This window comes from Microtus pennsylvanicus, chromosome 19 (genome assembly GCF_037038515.1).
Source record: "Microtus pennsylvanicus isolate mMicPen1 chromosome 19, mMicPen1.hap1, whole genome shotgun sequence".
Classification (NCBI taxonomy): Eukaryota; Metazoa; Chordata; class Mammalia; order Rodentia; family Cricetidae; genus Microtus; species Microtus pennsylvanicus.
The window spans coordinates 12,671,306-12,692,653 of record NC_134597.1 but is presented as its reverse complement, the minus strand read 5'-3'; the positions used below and the strand labels follow the sequence as shown (position 1 = coordinate 12,692,653).

The window sequence follows — 21,348 nt, the reverse complement described above, 5'->3', positions numbered from 1 at the left end:
TAGAAAAGGGTAATCAGGAGTAGGAAGAAAATGAAAAGGAAAATTTTTGTTCAATTAACATCGTTTCAGTTTTGATGGGAGAACAAAGTTCTCGAGATCCGTCATATCAAAGGTGTCACAGTTAACTACTGCAGTAGATGTTTAAATGTGGATAAAATGGTTTATCCACATGTGTTCTCAACCCAGTAAAAAATCAACCGGAATGTTGATCTGACCCATCAAAACTACCAAGAGAGCAATATGTATGTTCTCGATGCCTTGTTCTGAGTGAAGTTGGCATTCTCTGAAGGCTACTGCTTATGACTCTGTATACATAACACTCAGGAAAAAATATTGTAGAGACAAGTTAGTGATTCCCAGGTCCTGGGAGAGGCCCACTACAAAATGGCACAAGAACAGATTGTGGTGGCAGTGGTGACACAATTATCTCCAATTGTCAAAACTTGAAGACCTAAGAAGGGCCACAGAAAAGAATGTGTGGTAGGTACTTACAAAATGGTAACATCATTGATAGAAACTGAGTTGAGGATTTGCTAGAGGAGGAAAGAATTTAATTTTGAGTATAAGAAAGTCCTGATGCTGATGATGACCTACAGGCAGGGTCAAAGGTGACTGCTGACAGAAAATCTCAACTCTGAGGGCATTTGATCCCTGAGAGTATCCTGAGGGAAAGCTACATACAGGAGGAGTGTGAAGGAAGACAGGAAGGAAGGATAAAGACAGTAATAAATAAAGATGCTACAACCAGGAAGCAGGAAGAAAACCAGGAGGTGCAGTGTCTAGAAACCAAGGGAAGTGGGTATTCCAAGGAAGGGCTGGGTGACCCTGGGTAATATCTTCTGAGAGACCACCAGAATGAGGGCCAAGAAAAGCCTGCGGCCTGATCAAGTGAGAACGCAGATTTCAGTGATGTGTAAAATGAGAGTCATTGGATGGTGCAGGCTGGGCTTGAGTAATCTCATGGGAACTGACTTCGAGCTCACTTGAATGCACATTAGTGTATTCAGTGAGGCTAAATTCTACCTGGGCATCGGCTAAAAACATAGCCTGTCGATACACAGGCAAGCGTTTGCTTGTCGGACTCCACATACGTTCAACGTACTTCATGCTTTTGGAAACGTCCACGTCAACATTCAAAAGTATATGTTGCCTTTGAGGTGAAACCTTACTCAAATTATTCCACGCAATCGGCATTTGTTTGTCAAAGCCGCATTGCATGTGGCCTACACGTCACAGTATCATGGTGCCTTTCATGGAGAGGGGGAGAAACCGTGTTACTACTGTGGCCTACATGTCACAGTATCATAGTGTCTTTCAGGGAGAGGGGGAGAAACTGTGCTGATACTCTGCAGTTTCTTTTAAAACTTTTAGTTTTTTGTGGTCTTTGGGAGAGGTCTTTTCTTGATGACATCTACTTTATAGATTTTAGAATTCCCTGATTATCAGGATTTAGTCAATGATACTGGGAAAATTCAGCTAGATTATAGATACCATTGCCATTCGGTTTTAGCTCCGCTGGAACCCTATAAAGTTCCCTCATGCTCATTTGTCATCTGCCTCCACCCCCATTTTCAGCCACAGGCAACCAATGATCTCCTCTATTTATATTTCTACTGCTTTCTAGAAATGTCCTACACATGAAATCATTGAACATTTTATCTTTCAAGTCTGCGTTCCTTCGCTTGACATAATTTTGGGAGTTTGATCTGCACGGCAGCAAGTCAGCCATTCCTGTATACTGCCAAATGGTGTTGTATTATATAGGCGTAACACTCTGTGTGTGTGTTGGGGGGTTCTTATGTGGGCATGTGTGTACGTATGTGAGTCCATGTGCATATGTGTGGAGCACAGAGGCCAAGGTCTATGTTGGGGATTTTCCTTCACTGTTCTACACCTTATTGTTATTTTACATGTATGGGTATTTTGCCCGCATTTATGCATATCCAGTCTGTATTCCTGGTGCCCACAGAGGCCAGAAGAAGGTGGTGGACCCCCTGAAACTAGATTGACAGAAGGTTGTTAGCTGTTACATGGATACTGATAACTGGCTAAGCCACCTCTCAAAGCCCCATCACCTTCAGATTTTTGAGGCAGGGATTTTCACTGAACCTGGAGCACACCAACCTGAGTAGACTAGACTGACGGCAAGTCCCAGGGATCTTCTCCATCCCTGGCTCCTCAGGGCTGGAACTGCAGGTGTATACTGCCTTGCCCAGTGTCAGGAACTACGCAGGTTCTCAAGCCTGTACAGCAAGGGCTTTACGGTCTGGGGCATCTCCCCAGCACAAAATCCATTGCATTTCACTTAGCCATCCTTCAGGTGGTGAATATTAGGGATGTTTCTAATGTGGAGCTATTATGAATAATCCTACTGCAGCCATTCAGACATAAATCTCTGTGTGGGCATGTTTTCTCTTCACGTGCTTCTTAGCTAGTTAGTCACACATGTATTTGGTGTAATGCCCATTCAGATACTGTGTCTATTTTTAAAACTGTGTTCTTTCATCTTGTCTCCTTGCTATTGACTTGTTAACACCGGCTCTCTCTTCTGTAGGCTTACTGGCAGTCAAGTCTGAATGAACGACACGTTCTCTAAGGATAGCTAAGCTCTCTCCTCAGGCATTCACCCTCCACCTTTGTTCCAGTATCTCTAGCATTCATTTCTTTACAGTCTTTCAGTGTCAAAATCTTGTGTTGCCAGAATTCTCCTTACACTGCCATGACTTGGGACATACTTATTGATAACAAACTGCTAGTCACCTCACGTTACTGTCAATGGTTCCTCTTCCTTATAGGATCAGAAACTAGATGACCACTGAGTCCACCCCCTCCTCTAGCTGACAATGCAGTGAGCTATTTCTCACTAGTACCCTCAGTCCCTGTCTCCTGTCGTCTGTCAGCAGCTACCAACCTTCTCTTTTGAAGGTCACATCCTGCGGGAACATTTCCCGGATGTCTTGTGTATTGGCGGCACAGATTTATTGTTGTATCCTTAAGGGTAAGACATTGGATGTTTTTCTACCTAAACATCACACTCGCCCTGACTTGCTGCGTGTAAGTAGAACGGCAAGCTCACTCTGGGTTTCACGCACCGCTCACGCTCTGTGCGTGCTCTAGACTTTCAAACTACTCAGGTCCGAAGAGGCCAAAGCCAAGGCTCTTTTTGCTCCAGAGAGAAACAGTGGACTTGCTTCCCAACCCCACATCCCTTTGATGTTTTCTCTTCCTCTGGCTTCCGTGTTAGTCTCTTCTTTGGGGTCCTCAGCTTCTCTGCCTCCCTCCTCACTGTCGTGTGGAGATTCTTTCGAATAATTTCTTTTGGAATTAGAAATAAAATATTACTAGCCTAGATTTCTGTGTGTGATGATGTTTGGAGATGGGACCTCTGAGAGGTTATTAGGGTCTATGCACATAGCTCAGTGTGGTGCTACGCTCTACAAGTATTTTCTTTTTCTTTTCTTTTTTTTGATTTTTCGAGACAGGGTTTCTCTGTAGCTTTTGATTCCTGTACTAGCTCTTGTAGACCAGGCTGGCCTCAAACTCACAGAGATCCACCTGCCTCTGCCTCCTGAGTGCTGGGATTAAAGGCATGCGCCACCACCACCCGGCTACAAATGTTTTCGAATAAACAAGATAATTTATGAATAAGTTTGGTACCTACTGGACGGTCAACTCCAGTTCTACAAATGAAGATACCCTGCAAGTAGTGTTGTTGAATTTTTATTGTTGTTGGTTTTTTTGTTTTTGTTTATTTTTTTAGACAGTGTTTCTCTGTGTAACAGGTCTGGCTATCCTGGAACTCACTTTGTGGACCAGGCTGACCTTGAATTCATAGAGATCTGCCTGCCTCTACTTCCTGAGTGATGGAATTAAAGGTGTGTGCCACCACTGCCTGGAGAATTTTTTAAAAAATCATGTTACCATACAACTATGGGAATAAAAGTCAAGGAAGAGAAATTTAGGGATGGCGAATACATTACCACGTCTGATTTGGTGGTAAACTTCTGCGTTTGCAGGCTCTCTAAGGCCATCCACTTCACTGGCAGCTTGGCTCCCGTCTTGTTGTGGACGCTGTAGTACTCTTTGTCGTATACGTCTCTGGCAAGACCGAAGTCGGCAACCTTGACGGTGAACTTTTCATCCAACCTACAGCAGAAAAATCAATTATGGACTGAAGTAGAATAATTTACAACAGTGCTGAATGTCTATAGATTTAAGAAAGGTGGCTTCGGTATTAGAGATCCATAATTTCCTCTGGCCTATTGACTAACACTAAATTACGGTGGATCTCCTCAGTAAAAATGGTTGACATTTACCATACAGATTCCCCCGGCCAGAGAGAAATCATGAATGACATGGTATTTTGCTCTAATGTAGGTCTGGAGAAAAGGGAAAACTGCCTTCCACCTAGCTTTCCATGGTTGCAAAATAACTTGGGCATCAGGCTACCCAATGAGTCCCCCGCATCACTCGTCTTCCCTGGTCTGACAATACTTTCCTTGGGATGAACAGGCAATGGTATGGCTACTTTGCCCTCTTTTGTTCTCAAACATGCTAACGAGCACATATAACTGCTATGTGCCATCAGTGAGGCAATGAGACAGAAGGCCAAGCGCCCAACGAAGCTGTCATGTTAAAAAACAAACAAAAAAAGTCTTCTGCTATCTAAAGCTGTGCAGCCCTTGTTGAATGCAGTTCTACGACGTTCCCCTGACCAAAATCTAGGTAGAGAATTAATAGCATAGCTTTCTCATTCACACATACCAGGAGCCATGAATCAGCGCTCTGCAAGGCAAAGCAGAGATCCAATTATAAACTGTTGTCTGTTGTTGTTACACAGCCAGGCAGCCAGACACAAATAAAAGTTCTTTGTATATTCGTCTCCAAATACCATCTTTGGTAAGGCGTCTGCAGGCTGGCTGTAAGTCTGCTGCTGGGAGCTGCACTGCCTTGGTATTCCTGTTACCAGTTTTTCGTGTTCGCTGTCTAAGGCTGGAGATCAAATTCCCTCTCCCCATCGCTAATACAGTGTAAAACCACAACACTGGAGACTGCTGGTGGGAAGCGCCCAGGAAGGCTGAAGGAAGGAGCAGCTGCTGGAGAGCCCCCGTGGAGCAACCTTTAAATGCTTTGTCTGATAAAACTAAAAACCCCTCCCACATCCCCAGCAGGGGCTTACATCACATCTACTCAAAATCGTCCAGGATATTCAGACTTTGCTCCAGAGAGAAAAGGAACATCCTTACCAGCACTGAGCAGTGAGAAACAAACACTTCATTTGTACTTTGTGCATGGTTTCTATTTTCATACTTACATGCAGTTTCTCGCAGCTAAGTCTCGGTGGACAAACTTTTTGCTGGCAAGATATTTCATGCCTTTGGCGACTTGGAGACCAAATCCTATAAGGTCTTTGACAGTTGGGTTCTGCAATCAAAGAGAGTTGGGAAAGCATAAACTAAGCACTCGATGTCCTAACAGTGTTCTGAGAATACTGTAATGTTTATATGACTTATCTTGTCTCAAATAATAACTCATGCTCCATGGAGAGGCATAACTATTTGTTAACTAGTACTGTATACAAAGTGTGAGGCTAGGTTTTTTTTTTTTAAATAAAGATAGTTTGTTATGTCATACACACTTCTGTTTGGAAGGTGTTACAGGTTCTGCTTTCCGGGTGGGACAATGCAGATGTTTTAAAATGTAGGTTTTATTATTCAGCGTGTGTGATAAGACAGATTGATCAGGAGGCAGCTCCTGTTGAAATGTTAGTCTGCTTCTCTGTTTCCCAAAGGCCGTCTCTGCTTCAGCAGCCATCATGGAGCCTGTGAGCATAAGATTCCGACAAGAACCCAGACTGAAGGCTGCAGTTCCTGTTATACACACAGCCCGAGGGCAGGCCACATCTTGTGGCTTAGACATCTCCTTAAGACATATGTGTGAGATACCCGTAGCCACTCTCTGGGTTTTAAGCGGCCAGCTCCTATTCTGGAATGGACAGTAGGGCATCTATCTCTCCCACATCCTGGGAGAACAGTGCGGCCGAGATGGTAGCTCATCTAAACTGCCAGCCTCATCAGAGAGAGGGGAGTTAAAGTGAGACCTTTGCAATGTCCGTTTCACTACCTGCAAACAACTGGCAGTCTGGGGTGCTCTATTCTTTTGGATGAACAGAAAGTATCTCTTTATAGTCCCAGGGCTTATTTAGCTTACTGTTTATAAAGACATTTTTGACGAAGAGCAAAGCTACTTGGTTGACTCCCACAGGGACCTGGGCAGCAAGGCCAAACCTGAGGCTATGACGTCAGCTCAGTTCTAGGAGCTCTTCAGTCCATGCTCCCTCACCCCGGACCCCAAAGCTTGCTCAACGTTACGGCCCAGTTAAAGGGTCATAAAGAAAATTCACAGCCACATCAGCCTCGGCCCACTTTGCAACTTTGAGCTCATTTATTCAGGTAACATTTACTAAGAGCCAATGTGCTGAGCCCTGGAGCCACAGGAATGAGCAAAATACACAAAACTCCCACCCCGTGAGCTAGTGTATATGTAAGCATACATATTTATGCTGATGATTTGTTTGTTGTCTAGTTCAACACGATTCAGTATAATATAAAGTATGATACAGCTATACTTTAAATAAAAGTAGATGAAATATACCATAATATATTTTAACCCAAATTTTCTAAACTATTATTTCAATATGTGATCAATATAAGGATTATTAATGACATAGTCCTCCTTCTAAGGCAGCATGTAGCTTATGTAGCCTAGGCTGCATTGGTAAGCAACTTTTTTTTTTTTTGAGACAGGGTTTCTCTGTAGCTTTAGTGCCTGTCCCGGAACTAGCTCTTGTAGACCAGGCTGGCCTCCAACTCCCAGAGATCTGCCTGCCTCTGCCTCCTGAGTGCTGGGATTAAAGGTGTGCACCACCACCGCCTGGTGGCAAGCAACTTTTTACGAGACTCAAATGCTTGTGTTGGGGCTGAGATGAGGGTTCAGTGGGTAAAGTGCTTGCTTCATAAGCAGGAGAGCCTGAGTTCAGATCCCAGCACCTATGTAAAAGCCAGGTATAATCATGGTGCACCTGTAACCCAGAGCAGGGAGCAGAGACAGGCAGATCCTAGGGGCTCACTAACCTGCTAATTTAGACAAAATGATGAACTCTAGGCTCGGTGAGAGACCCTTGTCTCAAAACCTAAGGTTGAGAAAGAATTGAGGGAGCCACACAGTGCCAGTCTTTGGCCTGTTTATGTGTCCCCATAGCTGCATGTGCTCACACCCAAACACACCAAACAAACAACCAAACAAACAAACACGTGAACAAACAAACAAATGGGCTGGAAAGAGGGCTCAGTGGTGAGCATTTGCCGCTCGTGAAGAGGACCTGGATTTGTTTCTCAGCATGTACATGGTGGTGGGCTCATAACTGTCTGTAATGATAGTTCCAGGAGATATGATGCTCTCTTAGGGTACCAGGTATCAGGGATACATATAGGTAAACACATGCCTAAAATAAAAATAAAATATTAAAAGAGGAAGACAAGCCAAGTGTGGTATCATGTGACCTGCCATGTCGGTACTCAAGAGGCTGAGGGAGGTGGACTGCAGAGAATTTGAGACTAGCCTGGGCTACAGAGTACGTACCAGGTTAACCTGAAGTATAGCAAATCCTATCTCATCTGCCAACATTGAAACAACATGTTTAAGGAGTGGCTGGCTGACAGCCAATTTGTGGATTCATAAACTTAGCAGAGTACTTACGTGAGTCTCGTTCCGAATGAAATTTCGAAGATCTCCGTGTTTCATATATGGTAGAACCACCAGCGGGGACCCTTCACTCCGGAGGCAGATCCCCAAGAGCGAGAGAACATTGGGGTGACTGAAGTCTTTCATGATGATTCCCTCAGTCAGAAACTGGGAGACTTCGCCTATATCTGTGATTCCTGTGGAATGCAGTGTTGAGACATTAGCTTCCCTACAGGACAGCAAATCCCTTTTCAACTTTAGATAGCAAACACAAGGAAGTGTGAGGACAAGCTGGTGACACCTTGTCTGGGTGCTTCAACCTTAGGGTGCTCTTTCTACAACATGTCTGAGTGAATGTGGTCCTGGGCAGAAAGCTTTTTTTTTTCTTTTCTACTTTCCTTACCCATTGTGAGGGTTGCATCTGAGAATTCTACAACTAAGAACTGATTAAGAACAGAACAGCATAATGTCTACTTTGAAACATTTTATTATTATTGTGATGATGATGATGATGATGTGTGTGTGTGAGAGAGAGAGAGACAGAGAGACAGAGACACAGAGAGAGAATAGTGCCCTCAGAGGCCAGAAGCAGGTATTGGATCCCTTGTCCCTTGGGAGTTAGGGTTAGAGATGACTGTGAGTCCCCCATGGTGAATTGGTGAATGCCAGGAGCAAAGCCCGAGTCCTCTAGAAGAACAGGAAGTTCTCTTAACTGCTAAGCCATTTCTCTAGCCCTTCACAACACTTTTAAAATCAGCTTTATAGGCATCGGAGCCTTCAGAAATGGAGATCTGAATGTCAAGGGGAATCAATTCTTTTATTCTTGGATTTGATGAAAAATTGAGAGTTGTGAAAAACTTGAGTGGACCCAAAGTCCATGACCTAATGGATGATAAGGGAGGCCAGCCAAGCTTATCTTCAACGCTATTCCCTCTTTGTTACTTGCCCCTTCTTCCTGTGTGTAAGAAGGACCCCTGTTAAAATGAGGGTCTTATGAATGGTGATCAGGCAATATAGGTCAGGGAAAATTTTATGACCACTCAGCTCAAAAACAGGAAGGAGGAGAGGCTCTGAATACAATTTCAATGTATTATGCCTGGGTTTTGAGAAGAGCGATTTTAGTTTCTATGCTGTCTTCGTGGACCAAAGTCCTAATTTTTAAGGCCTGCTTTGAGAAAAAAAAAAAAAAAAGAGAGACCTGGGGTCAAGAGGCCAGAGAAGGTTAGGGAGAGGCCTGTCAAATGCTCCTTAGTTCAAGATCTCAGCGAACCAAAGCCCCATTTCGTAGGATATCGTTTCCTGAGCCTCCACAGTGTCACACTGCACAGTACCATCAAGGCACCGCTGGCAGCCTCTTTTGTAAAACAGAGTCCAGGGAACAACTGGTCTCACGTAGGAGCGTAGAATGTCTTATACAGACACAAAACAAAGATGCCACGACTCCATCTGGATAGCATCTGGGGCATAGGCTGTCGAGTGCTTTGTCACTGGTTCCATAATCTTTGGCTTCATGGGCCATGTGGTGTCTGCTTCAAACACTTAACTCTACTGTTGAACCATGAAAGTAGTTATAGACAGCAAACGCCTGGGTCTCAGTAAACTTTACCCATGAAAGCAGCTTCGTGGCCATAGTTCAATGATTACTCATCTATTGAGGATCAATCACCACATGGCATACGTAAGTAGCTGCCCCCCTTTATGTACTGAGGATTGAACTGAGCCCTGCATATGCAGGTACCCCACTACTGAGCTATGCATTTTCTAACTAAGTGGGCTGTGTGTGTGTGTGTGTGTGTGTGTGTGTGTGTGTGTAGACCCAAGAATGACATCCATTGTCCTTCTGCACTGCTCTCGGCACCATTCTTTAAGACAGGGTCCCTCAGGGTCCCTCACTGAATCTGGATGGCCATTGAGTCCCAGTGATCCATTCCTGTCTTTGCTCCCCGCCATACTGGGGTTACAAGCATATATGGCCAATCTCGACTTTTTATGTGATCCATACAGTGGTCCTTATAGTTAAGAAGCAGTCGCTGTCACTATGCTCTCTCCCCAGTCGCTGTTACTCACTGAGCTCTCTCCCCAGCCTCTAAACAGTCAGTTTTTAGCACAGTACTTTCTAATCAGTTCTAGAAAGACCTACTGAGGAAATGAGAGCTCACAAACGAAGAGTTAACAGCATTAAATAAATCTCAAGAGTGTCTCTTCGGTGTTCGTGACAACATTGGCAGCCTTTTTAGAAACATAGTGTATTCTGAGACCCAGAAAAGATGATGGAAGTCTATGTGCACTGACAACAGCCGTCGCATAGCGATGACAGAAAGATTTCCTGGGGTTAGGACTGGTCTCAGTGAAAATGGCAGGACTTCTTTCCTCTGAGGTCAGTTTATTGGGCAGGATATGTCATCTACCACAGTCTGCTCCTAGATTCCACGCGGACTGTCCCTTTAGTTATCTTGAGATCAGATAGCCAACAAAATGAACCGTACAGAACGATGCTCACCATGGAGATTAGGTTCACAATGAAAAGGGCAACGGTGGATTCTGGTATTAGAGTACCTCGTAGGGAAACCTATCATTTACACATTTCAAGATGATTAGCGCTAACACAAACCTGTAATACAGTTGGCTCACAGTTTTCAGGTTGCTTACAATTCTAAAAGCAGGAAATCACAGAGGAGAAAAGCAAGCTTGAGAGGTTTGTCGACCAGGGTGGAGCCAGGAGTCCCCTCCTAGGTTGCACAACCTAGCAAGTTTGAGCTGCCATGATGTCTCTGCATCAGTAAAGACTAAGCTGCTGTTTAAAAGCATGCCTTGGTTTTTTTTTTAAAGAAAGTGTGCACTCCACCTTAAGAGTTTCCTCAATAACAGGCACAATTTTTAAGAAATACCGCATCATGAACAGAGGGCAGGTTGCATTTCCTTAGGAAATTTATTTCCATGGAACACCTCATTCCCTAAACACGTGGATAAATGAGGAATTACCATACTGAGGATTTTTCAATTTCCTGTCAGTACATCTCTCTCCAGTTTGTACTACTTCAGTTTTAATCTTTTTTTTTTTTTAATGGAAGTTGTGGTTAAAAAGTAATTATGGCAGTGTCTCTGGGCAAAATGAGTCATTACGATGGTATGTGCCAACGTGCTTCCAATAGTTTCCACAAATGTCATTTGCAAAACAAATTTTATAAGTTCTAACGTGGCTAAGTGATACTCAGTTCATCCGAGAGACCCACTCCTCCTCCTCCCTTACTTGGTAGTTGTCCGTGGGGTATTTTCAGAGGGACTATCTCAGTAAGTGTTTAGACTACGCAAATTTCCAGGATTAATTCCACAATTTCAACAGTAGATGATTTTCTTTCCCACAAGGGAAAGTGTAAATCAACACTTGATTATACACTGTCAGTTTGTAAACCACAAATGTGCCCGCCACCATTAACTGCAACTTACTATTCAAGGATTTCACAGCACAGTGAATTTTCTTGCCATCATTGTCCAACAGCGTCCCATGATAAACACAGCCGAAATGCCCTATTAAAAAAAGAGAACTTTGTTAAAGTTATATGATACTGGCGTATATAATAATTATTTATTAGGACCTTAATCTCCTTCCTCTGTAAGACAAAAGAAGTAACATCTCTGATGACACTTTTATTAACAATATCACTCTGTGTGGTACATGTGTTTGGATATAAATAGAGATGCAATACATTTCTTTCCATGGTATAAACAATATGATTATTTAATATATGGCAACAGGTTTTTTTAAAGGGTAATCTATTAAAACATTGCATCATTGTGGTATCACCGAACACAATAATAGCTTCTGCATGAAAGAGGTTGATTATTTTTAAGGACCAAATACTATTTAAGAAAACATGTAAATAATTTTATCCACTTGAATAAACATAAAATAAGGCCTTTACATTTATAATCTAGTAAATGATTATAAATTAGGTGTTCTAGAGCACGGATTTCCCCTGTTAGTCACTGGTTAATATGTAAGTCGGGCTGGCAGGAATCAAGAGGCAGTTGCCTAGATGAAGTAGATCCCCTCTGAGTCACCACATGCCCTTCCTTCTGACTTTACCCACTCACTTCCCCGATAGTAGCCTTTCGACAGCGGCAGTAATTTTTCCCAGAGGTGTCAAATGCCTGATAGCTGTGTAAGTCATTCAATTAATTCATGGAGTCATGCAAGCTGTCCTGAGTGCTCTGTATATGAGTATCAGGCATGGGGCTACCCTCTTATGACACGAAGATGAATACGATAAGCCCATGCTCACGAGTGACCACAATTTCCCTTGAAAAACACATAATAAATAAGCAGTAGTTAATATTGATGGCTTCTTAATGACTACGACGTCAGAGAAATAATGACCATGTTAACACCATCCATGATAATAAAAAAAATGTTCTGACTTTACAACGCCTGAAGCGAGAAGACAATTAGTGAAGCTGTATCCTCCAGCACAGGCACACTTACTGGATTTACAGGCTAGTAATAAAACACAGATGCACACTTGTGCGCAGAGGCCACTTTTCAGGGTGAAGCAACTCACTCACAGCTCAGCTCTGGAGTGTGAGAGGACGCTGCGGAGGACCAGCGTTCACACATGGCCAGTAGCCCTGTCAGTTTCTCCGGCAGCACGCTGACAGACGCCTGTATAGCTTCTTGTAAAGCATTTAGAATAAAAGGGACCAGGAGTCATTCAGTACTCGCTGCTGGTTGGTTTGTTTCTCCTGACAAATATTTCCTCCAATAGTGTTTATGCTTGCAGCTATTGATCCTCTGGCTAGCTTATTGCAAAGAGTCATTCTCTGTGTGAAGAAAATTGGAGCGCTCTGTGGAGATAATATATGTTGCCTCGGATCAGGGCAGGGCTATAAATTCCCTGCCGTCTGATGCTGTCCAGCAGGCTACTCTACACTAGGACTTCGTAGACTTTGCTACTGCTCTCATAGAAAAGGTGGGAGGGACAAAGGAGCGAAGAAATTGGCCTGATTTTTATGAGTAGGTGAGTGACACTTCCCAAGCAACTGTAGTTAGTGTGAGAAATACGAGGGAGAAATGGGGTTATTTACTCCCATGTTGGGATATTATCCAGTAGCTTCCGTGCACAGGAAGGTCTCCAAGGACGTGCTGTAAGTCCGCATTTCTGTAGGACAAAACTCGAACACCTCATTATCAGTGCTCTGTCGGGGCGCTCGGCATTGCCTAAGTTCCTAATCTGCAAACCAGGAGATAAAAGACTTACCGGAAAATTGTATTTAACAGAGAGCTGAGTGGAAACACTTACCTCTTCCTATGACTTCATTAAAATGCACAATCAGGCTACTGGGCCCAATCACTACATGCTGAACTGCCTGGACCAGTTCTGGATTTAGAGCGCTGAGGTCAATGTGGACAGTATTTTGTAGTAATGGGCTGGATAGATCAGAATCTCCGCTCGTGAGGATGGGGGACAGATCCGTCAGAGGATACTGTACTTGTCTGCACGCTCCATTCTGAGAGGAGTTGGGAAGCTGGTCTGCAAGATAAAGCACATAGGCACAGCTGTGAAACCTCACCCTCTGCAGCAGGCATCAGGGGTGGCAAAGGGGATCACCAAAGTAGTGAAATGTGGATTTTAACATTAAAGAAATCACTGAGTTCAATGAGGCTGGGAACACCCTTTACAAAGGAGTGTCTTGAGAAAAAATGGTAATGAATTAGGAAAAGGTTACATATGCATAGATATTTATATAGAAACACAGTTTATAAAGTGCTTAGAAATGTTCTTTAAAGTAGGCAGTGTTAACTAGGAAAGCTTGTTGGTCCTATTGGTGTCCTTGGGTATTTCTTGTTCGATTAATAGCAAAAAGTTATGCTTGAAGTTCATTTTTAAATGTATTCCACCTTTAAAAATTAGAAGCAGTGTGGAGAAGTGATGGCTTCTAGGGAAAAGAATAAATTTTCCTTAAGGGTGAAGGCCCCAGTTAGGACCATGCTCGACTATATGGCCCCACCCCCAGCAGGGTATTGGCAGCACATATTGGACTATATTAGTTATTAAAAAGAAAAAAGAGGAAATAAAATATGTGTGGTGGTAGGAAGTCAGGGGGAGGAGTGAGGGTAAAATAATCAAAACATACTGTATAAAATTCTTAAAGAATTAATAAAAATATATTAAGAGAAACCCTGTCTTGGAAAAACTAAAATATCTATCTATCTATCTATCTATCTATCTATCTATCTATCTATCTATCTATCTATCATCTATATTAAAAAGATAAAGAACCAGAAGTAGTAAAAGTGGTTAAGCAATTGCCCAGTGATAAAGAAAATGAAAAAAATGCTCTCTGAGATGACCACTTATATGGAAATTATTAATATTATGGAGACCTACATGAATTCCTAGACAAGAAAATATGTGTAGCAAAATACATACAATTAGTACAAGCTGAATACCCATTTCAAAAATACTTGGAATCAGAAATTGTTCAGAATTTGAATTTTCTTAGATTTTGAAGTTCTGGCATGGACTTTATTGGTTGGTCATCCCTGATCAATCTGAAATTTGAAATGGAAAATATAAAACTTTTAAACCTGATACTTCAAAGTATCCTAAGTCTTAAGGGCTGGGGAGATGGTTCAGTAGGTAGGAACACTTGCTTTACACGCAGGAGGATGTGAGTTCAAATATCCCCAGTTCCCACATAAGCAAAATAGCACCGGGGAGCAAAGACAGATGGATCCTAAGAGCTTGCAGTCAGGCTGACAAATAAGGAGAGCTCCAGGAACAGTGACAGACCTTGTCCTAAGGGAATAAGGCCAAGGGTGATAGAGAAGGCACGTGACATCTTACTCTGGCCTCCACAAGTAGACACAGGGACATGCATCCACACACTCACACGTCAGCAACACACACACACACACACACACACACACACACACACACACACACACACTCACACACACAGCTCTCATAGTTTTTTTTAAAAAAATATTTACTTATTTATTATGTATACAATATTCTGTCTGCATGTATGCCTGCAGGCCAGAAGAGGGCACCAGACCTCATTACAGATGGTTGTGAGCCACCATGTGGTTGCTGGGAATTGAACTCAGGATCTTTGGAAGAACAGGCAACGCCCTTAACAGCTGAGCCATCTCTCCAGCCCCTCTCATAGAGTTTTAAAATGACTTTTGATTTAAAAATTTTGGGTTATGCCGTTTCAACATGTATCTATAATTGTATATTGCTGGAAATACAGAAAGCTACATTCTCAGAACCAAGAGCCTTGCACCGTAATGGTAAGTTCTCAGCTTGTGGTAGTGGTCACAGAGTGTTATGGCTACTAAGAACAAACAGTTCGGACTGTGTTAATGTGTTATATCACTGTTCATTTGAGGAGATTTGAGCATGGCTGTTTCCCATTAGCCTATCTTTACAACCAAAGCACTGGGAAAACTTTGAGTAAGATTTCTTTTGCAAAGGAATGGCACTTTCATGCCAAAGTCAAGGGGCTGTGGCACTGAGTGCTCTTAATCCCAAATAAGACAGAAACCACTTGCTGCTTTGCCCTTCCCAATGGCAACCATCACCCACATCAACGGTAGGACACCAGGATCACAGCATCTGGCCGGAAGGGTGGGTGTGCTTGGGCTCGTGTGTGCATGCATGTGTTTGCGCGTGTGAGATGAAGGGAAGGTTAGGTGAGCGGTTTTCTAGTCCCACCATCACATAATATTGTTTGCTTGCAAACAAATAAGAGAATCAGAACACAGCAAAGCAGATGATGTCGTGTCTAACCCCACTTATGCATGTTTAATGTTTTCCTCAGTACATCTTTTGGTTAATAATACTTAGCCAGGTAGTAAGTCTCAAAACTGCCTCCAGAAACGTTTCGGAGGGGCCTTTAGGGTCATAATAATCAGTAGCACAAATGAAAAAAAAAATGCAACCTCATTGGAAGTCTCTAGACCATTTAAGAGGCTCCTCCAAAGCTGGTTGGGTAAATAAAAAAAAGGAAGACTCCATTTCCTGGCTGCTCCTTCAATGGCAAGGAATCAGGTTCTCCAACCTTCCCCAGCAATCACACATGCAAATGGGGCTTCTCTAAACCAGCTCCTTCATTCTCACTTTCCAGACCTTTGCACCGAGAGAGCAGAGCTGTAAGTTCCCAAGGGCCTAGGGAACAAAGGTCCTCCTGAAGGGAAGTTCTACAGGCAGAGCGGAGCCTTTGTTAAATTCAAGCACACAGAGACACCAATATAGAGCATTCATGTAGACCCAGACTTCTGGGTTTCCATGGGTAAAATTGTCCTCCCCAGCTACAGAAAGAAAGGTCTGCACTTGCTGTGGGACAGGTTTGGATCCTGAAGCCCTACTGATCTTCCCTTTGGGTAGCCCTCTTTTGCCCGTTTAACTTTTCCTGTCTCCAAGAAGCAGATTCAAAGCAAGCAGGAGGGAGGAGTTTGTTTTCTTAGCCGCGGTGACAAATGTTTGGCAAGTGAGGAATGTAGAAGATTAAGAAATCTCTTACATATATTACACATGCAGGCATACACACATGCACGCACACGGTAATAATAATAACAACAATAATAATTTTAAAAGTGAGAAAGCAAGCTGGCTCAGGAGGTAAATGTAATTGCTTGGAAGCCTAATGAGCTAAATTTGATACCTAGAACCCTCATAAAGGTGGAGGGAGAGAACCATCATCGCAGAACTTTCCTCTGGCCGTACACATACAGATGTGTGCATAAACACACACACACACACACACACCACACAATTTAAAGATGAAGAACACCGTATGTGTGTGCTTGTGTGTGTGTGTACACTGTGCACGTGTGTGGAGGTCAGAGGTCAGTGTTGGTTGTCTTCCTCAATCACTTCCACCTTATTTCTCTAACTGAATTTGCAGCTGCTCAGCCAATGGACATTTAGGATTGGTGACTGACAGGCTCGGGTCATGTGACTTTTATGCGAGCTCTGTAGATACAAACTCGGGAGCTCAGGTCCTCTTTCTGGGGCTGTAAACTTTTCATAGGCAGTCATCTCCCCCACTGAGGATGGCTTTTTAAGAAGCAATTAGTTGCAAACCTCAGTAATCCCAGGTTAGAGCTATTAAACATGGATATAAAAGACTAATTATATCTAAATTTTAACAGCGTGCACTAAGCTTGATTTGTTCACATTCTTAAAGGATTGGATTTCTTTCCAAGAGTGACTAGAGTCACTTGGGGCATTCAACAATCTCCAGAGAACCCACCTAAATCTCGGGAAGGGCAACAAGCGGTGAGAACCTTCGAATGCTGCCTGTCTCAGTGCTGGTGGTGCCGTTGCTTGATGAGCAGCCTCTGACTCCTGGGTATCCACAACTGTCTGTGACTCACTTTATTTACCCAGGGGTAAATATTCAACAGGGAAATGCTTGCACTTGACTCATGTCCTGGAACTTCTAAAGATAATGGCCCTGATACAATATGGACCTTTGGCTTTGTGCAAGACGAGTTGAAATAAAACAATGTGTAATGCCCTGGCCAACCTGCCCATTCTTTGGGCTGCTGTTTTGCAAAGCAGATGATGTTGATGAATAGCACCACTGGAGGTTTTTCTTGGATAATACTCAAAATATATTCGGGTCATAGATGGTTGTGGGTAAAAGCCATGCTCATTGAACAAGCTTCAAAAGGCTACTACTAATGATATAATTCAAAAGTTTTTTTTCTCCCAAATATAGCATTTTAAATTTATATTTAAATAGAAGTATTTTATAACTATACTCTTCCTGAATGGTTAAAGAGAGCGTCTAGATTTTTTTAAGCATTGCCCTGAGATAAGTGACTTTGCTCAAATGATTCTAATGTGAATCTGGCTGTGTGTGATCAGAAAGCTTGCAGATGCTAAAATTCCAATATGATACCTGCATGAGTTTGATTTTAGAGTGAAGGCCATGCAATTCTGCATCAAGTTAAGTATTCTTTTGGCAAACCTCAACCTTTTTTTTCCCTACTTGTATAAAAATGTGAGGAAAAAGCAAAAAGCAAGAACAATGCCATAGTTCAAAGAGGTCTATGTATAGATATTTCTCAGGATAGTAAACTGAATTATACCTTCTGGAAAAGTAGCTCTGTAGTCTACAGACTCATTTGACACCATCTCTGTAGTTGGACTCACACTTCGGGCACTTACAAGCCTATCCAAATGAGGAGTGTGTACTCTTGCGTCATAGCGAACTAATTCACTGCCCAGATCTTAAAACAGAGAAAGAGAAAACTTGTTAAAGACTTGCTTATCACAGGTCTCCGCGCCCAGAAGTCACAGGCTATATGAATGTTTATTATACAGCCCATAAGTCCCCATGGCAATATTGAATATAATCATTGTACTTCTACGGCAGTTTCTTAGACAATAACAAAATATGCACCTTTGATATGCTTCCTCTTTCTCAGCCACAGGAACAGCCCGAGTAATGATAAAAGGATTAGTGATATTGAGACCACACCGACAATCAATCCTGTGAAATTCTGATCTGGTTGAACGATCACTTTTCCAAGGACCGTTGAAGAGATTGCTTGCTTCCACTGGAAAAAAAAATAAGAAGGGAAAGTAAGAATTTGGCCAAGATTGATACAAAATATACTATCTATGTGGAACCCAAGTTCCTCTGTGCTCCCATTAGCACCTCGTGATCACCATTCTAGAAGTTGCATTATGACATTCAGAACAAGACATTCCTCAATTTTGCTCCGGTGTTCGGGTAATTAGGAAATACTGATTAACTGAAGCACAGCTATGATACTTAGATAAACAATAATAGTCTTTGATCTGAGGAACTAAAGTATATATGAAGGGAAATGGCTAGGTCAGTTATTCTAATGATACCACAAAAGTATGAACCAATAAAAAGTAATTATGCCCCATTTGTGGGGGGTGGAGTGCATAGCAGAAAAGATTTCTCATAGGAAGGAAAATCATATTATAATAGGATAATAAAACCTCGTGTTATCTTTATTTCACTCTGATAATAATCTCGTCGTCATTTCTTCCAGCCCCAGGGCTTTGTGATTTTTTAAGATTAAAGGTCATTTTGAAATTTCTCCTCTAGTGTCCACATTCAGTCTCAGATTTTGTAATTCTTTTTGTACATTTCCATTTCCTAACATTTTCAGAAGACTTCAGGAGCCCCTGAAAACTACTTTTTCTTGGGCAAGCAATATCTGATATACATAAAGAAAGACATCATTCAGCCATAAAATGGAATGAACTACAAAACACTTGCCAAGTAAAACGAGCTCGATGCCAAAATACCAATATGGTATGATTTGACCTGCATGAAATACCTAGATCAATAAATTCATAGAGAACGAAAGATTAGAGATTACATGGGCTGTTGGAGATTAGGGTATGACATTCTTGTTCACTGGATACATAGCATCTGCTTGGGAAGGTTTTTGATACAACACTGATCATTACTCATAAGACAAATACAATTCATGTCTCTGAATTGTACATGTAAAATTATTAAAAAAATTATTAAAACGGCAAATCTTATGATATACGCGCGTTACCTATTTAAAGAAATTAACAATCACGCCATATCTACTCTATTGAACTGTTTACTTCAAGTGGCAAATTGTGTGGTATGTAAGCTATTACACAATAGAATATTAAAAATAATGAAGGCATATTCTTGTTCTGTGTTGTCTGATTTAGCTGTGTACGTGGAAGAAGACAGTATTCAACAATCGAGTTTCCACCTTCCTCTGCCAAGCAGACACATCTCTATCTCCTTCTATGTACAGAGTTCCATGTGCTGGGACCACTGATGCGGGACGGCCTCTTGGCTGGGTGAAGAGCGGAAGAAGGGGCTCTCTTGCGTTTATCCTTGTGCCTTCTGAGAATGACAGCAGATGTTGGCAAGAGTATGGGATGGAGGAGAAGTAGTGTTGGTAAGACAGCTTCTGAGACTACACTTCTAACCCAGGGGAAAGAGACAGTGGAACAACAACAACAACAACAAAAAAAAAAAAGCCCTCAACATTTCTCAAATCACAGCTAGGAACTGAGGCTGAGCTGATGAGCCAAAGTCAACACACAAATGAGCCTTAATGATTTATTTTAAGCCTCCTAGTGACATAATTACACTGGCATCCTTATTTACATCATGAAAGGCATGCAGGAACCCCACCTCTATATTTAGCTCGCTGTTCAGTTTCAGCAGGTCATTGGGAACTGTACATAAAACAGCTTCGGAGTGCCAGTGTATGCTCTCACAGCTCCGATTTCCAACTCTCAGCACTTCACCTTTAACTGCTTCAGGGTCAATATCATTTCCCTGAAAGGGAAAGAGAAAACAAAATGAAACGGTCATTAACACTCCACAGGTCAGCAGGAAGGCTGGCAACTTTAGAAGGCACACAAGAACACAGCGAACGTAGATGATCTTTTCCAAGATGTCTGATTTTTACGGTGCTCATTTTCGCAGTGGGGCGGGGGGGGGGTTGAGCAAGCTGAAAGGGAGTGTAAGCATTTCAGGGCACAAACAAGGCAGGGATGAGAAGATGCGCTATCCCAACAGATTGAATTTTAGAGAAAAGGAAAGGGGATCTTGCTTATGTCCTTATTTTGAAAACTGTCATGCATGATCGTCTTATTACTGTCTTCAGGCCGAGTATGGGTATTTGATGAAAAGAAAGCCGCTCGGAGTTTAGTGGCTAAGCCTGTTGAATTGCTTAACACTGCCTTTTGTAATGATTCACTTTTAGAATCGCACGGAATGCTTTGAAAAATACCAATGCCAAGGTCTCGTCTCCAGAGAGCTAATATAACTGCCCTATCGATACATTCCTTTAGCTGTTTGGCTGGAAAATTCCTTTTCATTTTTCTTGCCTGGTTGAACCCTGTACATAAGTAAATTTATTTCAAAGAAATTCCCTTAAGATGCAATCATTAGGACCTGAGAACACAATTACATTATTCTGAACAATTATATAGTTACTCGAGGACTTTTAAACATTACCCAATTTGACATAGTTAACTTGAGTTAGCATCAGGAATGTTTAAAACATCAACATTTTGTTCAAGAGACCAATCATTAGCCTCAGGAAAGAAGTGCAAACATAAATACAATTTTTCATACCAAGACTTAGTGAACAGTTATTTATTAAACAGGTTGTTACTTGGAGGAGAGAGCTATCAAAACCTATTACTATTTTTCTTATGGACAAAGAACAGCTCCTAATAGAGACAGCTCAGCCCTGCAACTTCGTTTTATATACTGAGTGTGACCACCAACTGCTCCCCTTACAGTATCTCATGGATTTTAAGGCTGGAAGGTCAGATATCTTTCTAGAAAGAGGAATACCTGAAAGAAGGTGCTTCTTTATATTCCGAGAACCCGTGGAAGAAATGAATGCAGACAAATTTTATCCTTATCATATTTCCAGAGGCGCTAGGAGCAATCTATTGATCTAGGTCAGCCACACAGGGTAATTCAACAGAGAAGCACATAAATCTCACGGGCCACTTTGGGGCTTGAAAGGACAACTTGTTGGTTAGGTCTAGGAAGGGCGCAGGCCTTACTCACAGATTGGAGGGAATTCAGAGAATGACA

At 42.2% G+C, this 21,348-nt stretch overlaps 1 protein-coding gene across 4 annotated transcripts in view; it reads right to left on the bottom strand.

The window, feature by feature from the left end:
* The window catches only part of Met (MET proto-oncogene, receptor tyrosine kinase), a 109,430-nt gene that overhangs the window by 7,313 nt on the left and 80,769 nt on the right, over positions 1 to 21,348 (bottom strand). For all 4 annotated transcript variants that reach the window (XM_075953415.1, XM_075953414.1, XM_075953416.1 and 1 more), the window contains 8 exons: positions 19,924 to 20,070; positions 18,160 to 18,316; positions 17,846 to 17,986; positions 13,041 to 13,271; positions 11,191 to 11,271; positions 7,759 to 7,940; positions 5,315 to 5,424; positions 3,981 to 4,146 (listed from right to left, as the gene is read on the bottom strand). In XM_075953415.1, the coding sequence (XP_075809530.1) occupies positions 3,981 to 4,146; positions 5,315 to 5,424; positions 7,759 to 7,940; positions 11,191 to 11,271; positions 13,041 to 13,271; positions 17,846 to 17,986; positions 18,160 to 18,316; positions 19,924 to 20,070 (1,215 nt within the window). The remainder of the gene's footprint in view (positions 1 to 3,980; positions 4,147 to 5,314; positions 5,425 to 7,758; positions 7,941 to 11,190; positions 11,272 to 13,040; positions 13,272 to 17,845; positions 17,987 to 18,159; positions 18,317 to 19,923; positions 20,071 to 21,348) is intronic.